The sequence below is a fragment of the Monopterus albus genome, unplaced genomic scaffold (assembly GCF_001952655.1).
Source record: "Monopterus albus unplaced genomic scaffold, M_albus_1.0 scaffold134.1, whole genome shotgun sequence".
In the NCBI taxonomy this organism is placed as follows: domain Eukaryota; kingdom Metazoa; phylum Chordata; class Actinopteri; order Synbranchiformes; family Synbranchidae; genus Monopterus; species Monopterus albus.
In genome coordinates this window covers 3,185,266-3,197,510 of record NW_018128014.1, presented here as the reverse complement: position 1 = coordinate 3,197,510, position 12,245 = coordinate 3,185,266, and the positions used below count along the sequence as shown (strand labels likewise).

The window sequence follows — 12,245 nt, the reverse complement described above, 5'->3', positions numbered from 1 at the left end:
AAACAACTCAGAGTTGATTAAACCAACTCTTTTCAGCTGTTCTGAAACCGAAAACTCAGAGTTTTCCAACTCTGGGTAAGTCAACTCAGAGTTCAGGTTTGAACTCTGAGTTTGTTAAACCACCTTCTTGAAATAGGCCCCAGCAGCACCAGTGAATGTGGTGTCCGCACCGTAATGTTTGAGTTCAGACCCTGGTTCAGCTTATTGCTCTGTGCTGTAGACCTCCACTGTTGATCACCAGCTAGTTTTCACCAGCGCGAGGAGCTGGTGGAGCAGCGTCTCCACATCAGTGACTCTTTCTTCCTTTAGACACTGTAAAAAAGTGATGTTTGTTTTTAGCCTTTGGAGCTGTTTGTTGTTAAATTCTACTCAGTTTAATCACTGATAGCTGACGATTGTGTTCATCATGTCCTCCTCTTCTCCAGGCGTCCTTCCTCACAAAGAAGCTCAACATCACAGGGAAGAGAGTTAACCTGGCCATATGGGTAAGAGAGCCACAGCCTTTGTTGCTACTGTCCTGCCACTATTAAGAGCAAATGTTACTATGTCTATGCTTGTCTGCAGGACACAGCAGGTCAGGAGCGTTTTCATGCATTAGGTCCCATCTACTACAGAGACTCCAATGGAGCCATATTAGTGTACGACGTTACAGACGAAGACTCCTTCCAGAAGGTAACAACGTGCACGGGAATAAACGGCAGAAAATGTCCTCAGCAGCAAAATATATTCATATATCAAATATCAAATGTTAGATTATTGGACATTAAGTTACGTGATGTTTCTAATGAAACGTGGTTTGTTTCTGTTGCTGCAGGTGAAGAACTGGGTTAAAGAGTTGAGGAAAATGTTGGGGAACGAGATTTGTTTATGTATAGTAGGTAAGATATTGGTTCAACCCAACACTCATAGTGGCAAATAAACATGGTCAGTACAAATAAGTGGCTTTTAAAAATGAATGAACTCAGATTTTCTGCACAACAAATAAGGCGTCACTTCTAGATAGCAGGCATAAAGAAGTGATCTGCTACTGTGGCTGCTCTCACGTAGAAGACAAGGAACATTTATTGTTTAGCCTCTTTCAGCAACAGAGCAACAGCTTTCGATAAGAACATGATATAAAAGAAGGAAAAGTCAGTGTTAAAAGACAAAAAAATTAAAGAGAATAAAATTATTGTTTTCTTGAGTAATGTTCTATAAAACATTTGAAAAATGTCTTTCATTTTTACATCATCCTAGAGCACAGGTTGGTGTGACCATGTCTTGCTTTGGTTCAGTTTCCAAAAATCTTCAGTGTGCTATGATGTGCAGCGAAGAAACTGTCACGTTTCAAACCCTCGACACATTAAATGTTTGGCATTTTTTCTTGAAAGATTTTTGGGTTAATTTTATGTTGATAATTGATTAATCAGCTAATTGGTGCAGCACAAGTGCAGTGAGGGATGTGACTAAATTGCCTTCGATTAATTTTAAGTAAAGATTATGCTGAATGAAGTTTTACGCTTTGATTTAGAATAACTGGGAGTTGTTGTGGACCTCTGGGTTTCTGGCAGTTTGTTGGTAATATGTGGTGAATAAAACTGGATCAGCACAGAGCTGTGCTGGCAGCATTGATAGCAGAAAAACAAGTAGTTAAAGAGCTTTATTCATCTGCAGAAACACAGAATCTATCAGTCCATTATCTATACTGCTTATCCCAAACAGGGTTGGGGTGCTGGAGCCATGGAAAGACCTTCTATTTATACATTAAATAAATAACCCAAGTGGCCATTAGACTTGTGTAGGTCTGCCCAGTCTTCTCTCCTGTAGGAGAGTGGAAAACTGAACGTGTTGATTCCCAAAGTCTGACTGAATGTGTTTGCTTCTCTCTGCAGGTAATAAAATCGATTTGGACAAAGACAGGCATGTTTCAGTGGAAGAGGCTGAGAGGTAAAAACCTGCTGGAATTACTGAAACTGTGACTTTTACATGTTGAGCTACTCTGCTGTGAGCAGATGAACTCTGGTGGGAAACAGTGACACAGCTGGCATCAGCTCCCTGCTTCTGTTTTGTCTTTAGCTATGCAGAGTCAGTGGGAGCCAAACACTACCACACATCGGCCAAGTTGAATAAAGGCATCGAGGAGCTCTTTCTGGATCTCTGTAAAAGTACGACCACATGAAACACACCTAGCGCATGCTTCACACATAAACTGGACTGTTGGCATTTTCTAAAATCTAAAATATGAACGTTAGAGCTGAGCAGTGAGATCGGTTCAGTATCGCCATGCTTCACACATTCACCCTGATATAATGAGATGGTGTTTAAAGGATCATTCAGATTTGATAAAAGATGTGAGACTAAGCTGGAGTTTTACTCTTATTTCTGCTCTTATTTTTAGGGCTTTAAACTCCAGCACCTATTAAATGAAACCTAAACAGGACTAATGCTTGTAAAACCTGACTGGAGTGAACTCAAGCCACCACAGTAGAAGACAGTTTCCTGTCTTGTTATTTCAGGTGTGTTTTCACCTTTCTCTTTTGTGTTTTCAGGGATGATGGAAACAGCTCAGGCTGAGGAGAGATTGAAGGGCAACGGGGCCAGTCAATCAGCATCGAGCAGGCGAGGTGTACAGATTGTTGATGACGAACTGCAGGCAACGCCTGCGGGAGGGTGCTGCTCTTCTGGCTAACGCATACACACTTACACACAGCATACATGCTCGCACACACATTTGTCAGTGTCCCTGTTGTCAGGTTGGTTTGCTCTAAAACCCTAAAATAATCTGTGTTCATTCAACATTGTCTCGGCTGCAAAGGAGCATGGGAAATTACTTATTCAGTGTACCCTTTCAAAATAAAAGTAATGGAAGTCCTTATAATTGCAGTCAGTGTGATTTCAGTGACTAAATTCTCTAAAAATCGCAGTTTTGGCACTTTATTTACTCTACTGTCAGTAATTTGGAGCAAAGCAGCAACAGAAGTTGAGCTGATATTACAGACAACCACCAACAAAACACTGAAAGCCATTACACCTCCTCTCCCCTCTGACAGCTTTGTTAGTGTGTTTCATACTAAAAATTATTAATAAAACCATTTTGAAGAGGAACATTGGCAACCCAGGCTTCAGCAGAGATTTGTTTTGCCTATGTGGAAATCTCTCAAGGGCTTAAACATGCATCCAGGCATACAAGCCAACATTAATCTTTATCTAAAAACAGACACTGCTTTAGTCTTGGAAAACCAGAGCAGTTGCAGTCTGTGGTGCAGCAGCTTTACCTGCTGGACTGAAGTCAAACTGCAGCAAAATGACAAAAGCGGCCCAAGCTGAAGAGGTCAGAACTGAGACTTTACTTGGGATCATAGTAGGTTCAGGCTAATCAGGTCTGGTAGCTTCCTGTTGTATTTAGGGCTTTTAAAATTGATTATTCAATGGATCATTATGCTCACCCTAACATTCACTGATCAGGCCTTCAGCTGGACTTTCACAAAGGAAATGAGTGGTTACGATAAAGCAGAGCTCAAACAAAAAAGCATCATTAATGACAATTTATAATCTTGCTTTAGGTCTTCATATGAAGCAGTAACGTCTTTGAGCTGCAGGCCGATGTCTGGAGTTCATTTGAAGTTTGCATTTATAAGCCAATGAGATGTTTCAGTGCCATAGCGACAGTTTTAGAAGTACTGAATTCTTGAGTGCAGATATATACAGAGCACCTAAAAATACAGTGATCCGGAAATCTCTGTGAACCTTTAAAAACACAGCAGCTGGATCGATCAGTTGTACCATCCTGTCTACACAGGACAGGGTTTTTAGGGATGCTAAAATCAGGTTCAGCTGTTAGGGCGCCACAGTGCCTGGCTACATTTAGCTTTACATAATAACATCCCAGTGACATTCACAGATTAAAAACTTTGGAACAGGACAGCGCGGTTTCTGGATCAGTCCTCAGCATCATCTGATATCCCAAGTGATGACTGTTTTTGATTAACTCTGTTTATACTGGATAATCAACTAATTGTTTTAGCCCTAAGATGAAAAATCTGTTTATTGATGTTATGCAGCTCAAAGGTCTGCTTCTTCATCCTCCTCTCCCTCTACATCATGGTTTGTAAAACACACACTTTCCTGGACAGAGAAATAATACTGTGCATGTTTGATTTCTGTAAAAGGCTTTGTTTGTTGGACTTTTAAAGGAAATGGTAAATAAATGAAAAACTGAACAGATTGAGGTCACTTTTATTGGCCAAGTATGTTACACACACACAAGGAATTTGTCTCCAGTACAGACCTGAGGCATCTGTCAACTCACACACACACACACACACACACACACACACACAGAGAGTGGTACCATCCCTGCGAGACGCTGCGCTGGCCAATGGGAGCAACTTTGGGTTCGGTTTCTTGCTCAAGGATACTTTGACATGTGGACTGGGGAGAACAGGAATCGAGCTGCTGATATTCCGGTTGGGAGATGGATGGTGTACCTCCTGAGCCACACCCCACTGTTTTTCTACTGGGCCATTAATCTCTGCTTACTGAAAAACTCTGACATTGTGCAGAAAAACGTACTTACTTGATGTTTTATCTGTCTTTGCTGTAGAAGAAGAAGAAAGACTAATATGACCTGTCCTGTTTATTCTGGAATAATGGGAAAATGGTTGAAAAGGGAAAAAAATCAATTCACTTTTTGGAAATGTAACTTTTTAACTGCTGTTTTGAAAAAAAAAAAAAAATCAGTGATTTACACAATGCCTGGTGTCGCACACATTGCTCTTTCATTTAGCCTACTTCATTACATTTTCAATGTTCTGCTCTTCAAATGGGGGTTTACAGCAAAATGTTTGCATTTGTGCTACTCAGTAGTATTTCAAGTAAAGCCAGAGATGAATAGTGTACATCTCTTATGACCAGAATGGATTATAGCCTATTAGTGTTTTTCATTTAATTTTGTTGAGGTATTTGCAGCCATTTTGCCAACATGTCCTTAGTTCTTTTCACAAAGTGGGATATTGCGTTACAGTTAAAATGCCTGAAATCTCCAATTCGGAATTACAAGTTTTGGGGGCTGGCTTGGATGGTACTCACCACTTGTAATTGCAGTTTAATTGATATGCCTTGAATGCAGTATTAGCATTCCCGCTCATTTCAAGACGCACTCAAGATGCTTTCATAAAGCTCATTCAAGCCAGGTGTAGGTATGGGCAGGTAAGTTATTAGCTAGCTAGCCTAAGTTAGCAGGGCTGCTGTGTTGGGCTAGGATAGCTTAGCAGCATAGATAATGCTGTACAGGCTATATTAATCTGACCATTTTAGTTAATAATTGTGCATAGTGACTTGTCTTTATACTATTTAATTTGTTTCTTTTAAGTAATGCCTGCATTTTATTTTTATTTTTAAAATGAATTTAAGCTCAGGAGCAGATAATTTTGTTAGTAAATGAAGTCAGTTTAGGGCTTTGTGAGAGGAAGACATGACTTTTTAGGTGGCCTCTGTGCCACAAACTGTGGAGCCCCATTGACCTGAATGGATTAGGTTAGTGTTCAACTATCATTTTGGTGGCACGTTCGCAGGCATTTCACCAGCAGTTTGTTGACATGTCTATAGTTTGCCGTCATAAATTCACATCTCTGATTCACAAATCAGAGGCTGATGAGAGCAGTTTCTCCAACTTTATTTCCCCTAAAGCTAATTAAAATATATCCTGAATGCAGCATTAGCCATGCTAGCATGTGAGGCTGTAATAGGTGGAGGTTTTCCTGATTCTGGACCAGAACCTGGAAGTTCTGGTTTCACTTTGGCAGTCTGTTGGTAAAATCCAGGATCAGTGAGATTGTAAGTGAAACGTTTTATCAGTCAAGCAGAATAAACCCACCGCGACATATTATTCCAACATGTAAACTCCTCAGCTTTATCTGGCAACCCATGTAGGGGTCTTGAACCTCGTGTTGGTAATCATTTCCTTACAGAATGACCTAAGAGAGTTTGTGTTTGAAAAACTGCTCAGGTGAAATGTTCATTATTTCCCAAAATATTATATATATATAGATAGATAGATAGATAGATAGATAGAGAGAGAGAGAGAGAGAGGATTTACTGCAGCTGTTCATCAGTACTACTGTCGTGGAAGAAATCTACGTGCTAAAATGAACAACCTTCAGTGAGTGTGAAATGAAGAGGTTTTGCACAGATCTGTTCATTGTGTTATTTCTGCAGAAAGGAGCAAGCTACAACTGCAGTCAGAGTGGTCTGTTACAGAGGCTCAAAGAGCAAAAAGTATTCAGTCATATACACACACACACACACACACACACAAGTTTCAGGGAGAAAGATAAAAGGTATCGGTTCTGATAACACACATACACATACACCCTCATTATAAAGACGTCTTTGTCCTGAAATGGTACAAGATGGTTGTCAGAATCAGGGAGTGCATACTTTTTCAAGGACATTTTATGCCATCTTTTTGCTGAGCAGAAAGTTCAGATATTCTGTGTGGACAGAGTTCACCACAGTTTAAGGCATAAAAGAGCAAGTTTTCCATTACAACTACAGTAGTTCATATTGACACACAGAGTTCCTTTTATTGTTTTTTTTTTTTTTTTTTTTTTTACACCTTTATCCAATCTGTTCTACTCTGTGCCTGAGTTCACACCAGAAGAATCAAACATAAAAACAATATTTCCCTTACCTCCTTAACAGAAATTGGCCTATTTCATTGGTTAACACAACTTTCTAAACATTCATTTTTACCAACACTTTGTTGCCTTTTTTTAATATATATAGTCTTCATGATAAAAATAGTTAACATCTTTTCCCTCTAAAGCTTTAACAGCACTTAGTTTTCAAAATAAAAGCCTCAACTACTACAAATTTAACTACATATAAAGCCAAGCAAGGTATAAAGTAACTGTGGTCAAAGCGGCGGCTTATACATAGTTCAGGGTTGGAAAAAAGTTTTAAGAATTTTGCTGTAAAAAACAAAAAATGCATCAGTTACTTTGTTTTACATCAGTGCTTCTGCAGGGTAAACTATGTTTTTTGCACTTATGGATTTTTATCAACCATTGGCTTGTTTCTGCTAAATAAAGTGAGAATTAGGATTTTTTTTCTGCATAGTGTATAAGAAATACAACAACCTTTAGGAGATTGCAGAAGCTGCTCTTCTAAAGTTTGAGTGGAATGAAGAGAACATCCAGATAGGATGTTGGTAGAGATCGTAATGTCAATGAGCAAAAACAAACAAAAAAAATACTTGTATCTTAGGATCTACTACAGAAAAGGATTGGGGCCAAAATCAATAGAAAAAAAAGTGAGAATTTATAGATTAAAGTCTCTGTTCAAATCTAATAACAACCTGAAGAAAGATAAGTGATCAAACTTTAAAACGGTATCAATGTTTCACATTTTAAGCAGCTCAGTTTCCACACTGATTTAAGGCACTTTGGACTTGCAGTTCTCTAATTATATAACCTTAGATTCAAGATAAACAAAGAAACAACGTAAACACCAGGACCTCCTGAAACTGTGCAGTGAGCTATCAGTATGGTGGTGGGTTGTGCAGCTCCTGGTATTTTGGTGGAGGCGTGGAGAAGATGGTGGGCACGGTCAGCATCATGGTGGGTCTGCTGCCGGAATTCATCTGGTGGATCATGATGGAGGACAGGATCATGCCCAGCAGCTGGAAGGAAGCACACAGAGTCCAGTTAAATATCATTATAGCACTGAGAATTTAAAGGATCACTCTGCTCATTTTACATGTCAAATGTAGTCTCGTTTGGTTCACGTATCTTATTGGTGTTCTCTGTCTGACAGCTCCAGTTGTTTTTACATTTCTGTTTGTGGACATATTTAACTACCTACACATATTGTTAATTAGTGAATTTCAGAAGCGTTACAAGGTGCATTTCGAACTCCAGACAGAACAGGACTAGCTGTTTAACTCTGGTCCTAGTCTTTATGCTGAGCTAAATTAGCCAACTGCTATTCAGGTGAACATCCCACTTCCAGAAAAATCACTGACATCATTAAAAATAAATGCTGTAAAACTCACCGCCAGCGCAGCCATAGTGAAGAAGATGCCCAACATGACATCTACGACAAGCAGGATGTAGTGCATGATGATGGGGAAGCAGGGCTGAACACAAGAGGGGGAAGAAAACATCATCTTTACTTTCTATAACAGCACAATGACAGGTTAAAAATCACTAAGCTGTTAGTTCCCCAGGCCCAACCCTAACCCTGAATGAAATTTAAGACTTTAATAACTCTGAAGGAAACTGGAATCAGTGCTTATCAGTACCTGCAGAAACCCTGAGTAATCAGCTGACAAACAGCTTAACTGTGTTTAGTTTGTCTTTAAAAGCCAATGTTCATACTGACCCTGCTGTAGACCCTGGTCTCTCTCAGCAGCATCTGATCGTGCAGAGAAAAAGGAAAATGTTATTAACCTGCAGTTACAAGTTGAAGCTGACACATGGTTGTGTTGATACTCACTCTGTAGCCGACTGCCTGACACATCTCCTCCTCCTCTTGTGAACTGCACAGACGTGAGTCGGGGATGTTGTCCTCCCAGTCTTGGTAGCTGAACAGACCACAGCAGTGCAGCTAAACTCCAGAGAAGAAGAAGAAACTGTCAGGAGGTTGTTGATCAGAGACAACAACTGTACGTTCCGATCCGACCCCAGCCAGCTGATATTTGGAAACATTGCAGTCTGCCTGTAGCTGTTCGACAGATAATTGAATCATAACGATTCTGATAACCGACTGATCAGGTTCAAGTCGTATTTTGAAGCAAAAATATCAGAACTATTGATAGAGCCAGCCTCTCACTGGAACTGATTAGGTCGACAGCAGTTTTTTAAATTCTGCTGCTGCTGCTGCTGCTTGAATGTATCCTTATACTGATGCATTTATGTGGATGGGAATCTATCTATGGGAGCTGTTTGTTATGGTGTGCAGTTAAATCCTCTGTTAACATTGACATTGTTCTTCTACTTATCACATTTGTCCAAAGAGTTAGTTTTCTGAAAAGACCAAAATCACAACTGAAATCAAAAGTACTGGAAGAGTCTTTTGAGTATGTTAGTTTTCAGTCTGTGCACAAAAGGTGTTTATTAAGAGAGTCAATTGCAACAAAATCTGAAAGGAAGAGGTTTAAAGAAATAGTGAAATTTTTGTTATTGCACATTTTAGTGAGGAGGACAATATTAGGAAACTAGATATTTAACTGTGACTCATCTACTGAGCTGTCTGACTTTTATTATTCTGAAGTGTGAATGAGGAAGTGACAGAACAGAAGAAGAGGGCAGTCAGGCAACTTTCTTGTTAAACCTGTGGCCTGACAGTTTGCCAGTTCCTCTGTAAGGCATCAAAATAATCTGCTTCCTCCTGATTAGCTGCATTTCTGCCTGACAACACAGCTGCCAGCCAATCAGACGGCCCAGAACACAACTGCCTGCTATGAATTCCTATTTTTAGTGGAAGCTGATAAAAACAGCCTCCTCTGTACCTGCAGCAGGTGTGTGTGTGTGTGTGTCTTACCCCTGCCTGCAACCCATCAGCTGTGTTCTTCACATTATCTGAAGCTTTGTCCAGGGGCAAGACTGAGCGCAACTTCTCCTCCATCCAGCCTTTCAGCTACAAACAGGTTTATACAGATTATTGGCGGAGCTCAAACAACACGATCACAAACATTCAACCAATCTTTAAAAACCATACTCAGACCAGCCACTTCAGTTTATTTGATTATCACTGAAGATTTGTACTTTTTCATATCTGTGTGTCGTATTTTATGCATTTTTGGTTCCTGGCTGTTTTGTTCTTTGTTAAATTAACAAAATTAGAAGTCAGACTTATAGCCGAGTTTGTGTTTAAAAACACAGGTTGGGTGAGGGCAGTTTACAAGAAATTAAATGGACAGAAAATTAGCTTAAATGAACCTGGACCCCTTAGGTGCTCTGAGGAAACAATGCCGTATTTAGTTTAATTTTTAATCTCACGGATGCAGGTGATTTCACTGGTTTCTGTCAGGCTGCAGTAGAACCAACAATAGAGTGACAGCAGAGCATCTGGGTTGTTACCTCAGGGCGGGCGAAGGCAATGGGGACTCCAACTCTGAGCATCAGCAGACATCCAATCACCATGCACACCAGGAACTGCAGAGAGATAAAGCATCACAATCTGATGTCAAATCAAGTCAAGATTTTATTTGCCATGTATGGATAAACAGACAGTCTAGGCATATAGGAATTCTTGTGCAGCTCTCTGTGTTGAAGCAGAAACAGTGTGGAATGCTGCTGGAATGTTTCTCCAACATGAGGAGGCCCAGAAATCCACACACTGCATCACCGTGTGGCAGGAAAGCTGCTAAAAATCAGAGGAAATCATATGCAGTTTGGACTGAAAATGTTTTTGAATATCTGCGGAAGAAAAGTGAGTCGATAAAGAGGTCAAAGGCCTGATTCAAAAGTAAAAGAAAGGATACTACATGACGATACAGGCCTTTTCCATCTGAGCAGCAGTCTACAGTGTGTTCTGACAACAGGGATTATCCATTTACATTTCATAATGACATGCTGGTGCTCTGCTCATGGTGAACAAGCTCAGAGCCACCTGCTCTATAATGTTCATTAAAATTACTTTTTAAAACGGTGCAGCTTTTTACATTGTACAATTAATCTTGTTAATTTCCCAACTCTGTTCAGATCATGCATATAGTACAGGAGACCGGATTACTAGGTGGTGCCTGTTCAGGCCTGTGAAAGTTGTTCTTCATGCTTCAGGATTTCAGCCATAAAAATGATGAGGATGTTACTGCATTTCATTGCCTTGTACATGGGTAATGATAATAAAGTTGGATCTAATCTCATGCCTCTGCATTTCTGAGCCCATCAAGCAGAGTTTCCCGCCCGTCAAGTCATCTGACTTCCTGTTGGCTCCACCTACACATGAATAGGATAAAATAAAAATATCCTACAGCTCAGCTAGACTTTTCATATGATACTGGACCCAATAGATAGTTGTAACCTATTCTATTGAGCTGCCTCTTAAACTCTCCTGTTGGATTTGAGCTCAAATGTATGGAGCTTTTATTGTGAAGGGCAAGACCGGAAGTGTGGAGGAGTTTTAGCAAGAAAAAAAAAAAAAAAAAGGATAATGTCCCAGGTTGGCACTACGAAGTCTCCGTGTCATTGTTTTCTAGTGTTAATAAGTAAAGGCATAAGTCATAACGCTTGGCTACGTTGGTGGCAGGGGTGGGATTCAAACCCACACTCCTGAAGAGAGCGGAGAGTTCGCGGGGCTTGTGATGCTCAGAAAAATTCAGTTATACACCATTTTACCTGTTCCAATGATGTTCTATGGGAAAAATGTTTTTTGGACCAGCGCATGTCACGTGGTGATTGTGAAAGTTGTAGTAACGTGGTTTGGCCCCGGTGACAGATTTGCTCCACAGCCCAGAACTGATCCTGGGGGTTTGGTTCAAATCCATAGTATATTGATTATATACAGTCTACATGAGTCTCTAGTCTATTTTAGACTCTTTTCTACTTTTTATGTTATATTTTTAAAGTTATTTTGCCTTCAGAGTCCAATTAGGTTTTGTACATAATTTAATAATTTTGCCTTTAATTGCAAAATGTTCCTGACATACCTGGTTGTTTCGGTGCAGTGGCTGTAACATTGCAGTTCTCCTCTGGAATTGATAAAATACTCTAGCTCTTTACCTGTCTGTCCATCCATCTGATTGGTTTAAGAGGTGAAATGAAACCTTTTTAAGCCCCGACTGTAAATTAGCATTAGAAAAATGTGCTGCTCTGTAGGTGAACCAACAGGAAAAACAAGCCTCACAAAACTTCCTGTCCTCATTACCAGATTTACATATACTATAATGCTGTACAGTGCCTTGCGAAAGTATTCGGCCCCCTTGAACTTTGCGACCTTTTGCCACATTTCAGGCTTCAAACATAAAGATATAAAACTGTAATTTTTTGTGAAGAATCAACAACAAGTGGGACACAATCATGAAGTGGAACGAAATTTATTGGATATTTCAAACGTTTTTAACAAATAAAAAACTGAAAAATTGGGCGTGCAAAATTATTCAGCCCCTTTACTTTCAGTGCAGCAAACTCTCTCCAGAAGTTCAGTGAGGATCTCTGAATGATCCAATGTTGACCTAAATGACAAAGGATGATAAATAGAATCCACCTGTGTGGAATCAAGTCTCCATATAAATGCACCTGCACTGTGATAGTCTCAGAGGT

At 39.9% G+C, this 12,245-nt stretch overlaps 2 protein-coding genes across 2 annotated transcripts in view; one reads left to right on the top strand and one right to left on the bottom strand.

Moving 5' to 3' along the window:
• Nucleotides 1–4,199, top strand: part of rab21 (RAB21, member RAS oncogene family) — a 7,529-nt gene extending 3,330 nt beyond the window's left edge. Inside the window, exons 2-7 of the mRNA XM_020613540.1 lie at nucleotides 426–485; nucleotides 565–672; nucleotides 815–878; nucleotides 1,872–1,926; nucleotides 2,056–2,144; nucleotides 2,529–4,199. Coding sequence (XP_020469196.1) covers nucleotides 426–485; nucleotides 565–672; nucleotides 815–878; nucleotides 1,872–1,926; nucleotides 2,056–2,144; nucleotides 2,529–2,668 — 516 coding nt within the window. The 3' untranslated portion in view covers nucleotides 2,669–4,199. The remainder of the gene's footprint in view (nucleotides 1–425; nucleotides 486–564; nucleotides 673–814; nucleotides 879–1,871; nucleotides 1,927–2,055; nucleotides 2,145–2,528) is intronic.
• Nucleotides 4,200–7,324: 3,125 nt separating this feature from the next.
• The window catches only part of LOC109967735 (tetraspanin-8-like), a 9,560-nt gene continuing 4,639 nt past the window's right edge, over nucleotides 7,325–12,245 (bottom strand). The window contains exons 4-9 of the mRNA XM_020613515.1: nucleotides 10,062–10,136; nucleotides 9,523–9,618; nucleotides 8,476–8,586; nucleotides 8,362–8,394; nucleotides 8,033–8,116; nucleotides 7,325–7,660 (exon numbers count right to left, since the gene is read on the bottom strand). Of these exons, the coding sequence (XP_020469171.1) occupies nucleotides 7,520–7,660; nucleotides 8,033–8,116; nucleotides 8,362–8,394; nucleotides 8,476–8,586; nucleotides 9,523–9,618; nucleotides 10,062–10,136 (540 nt within the window). The 3' untranslated portion in view covers nucleotides 7,325–7,519. The remainder of the gene's footprint in view (nucleotides 7,661–8,032; nucleotides 8,117–8,361; nucleotides 8,395–8,475; nucleotides 8,587–9,522; nucleotides 9,619–10,061; nucleotides 10,137–12,245) is intronic.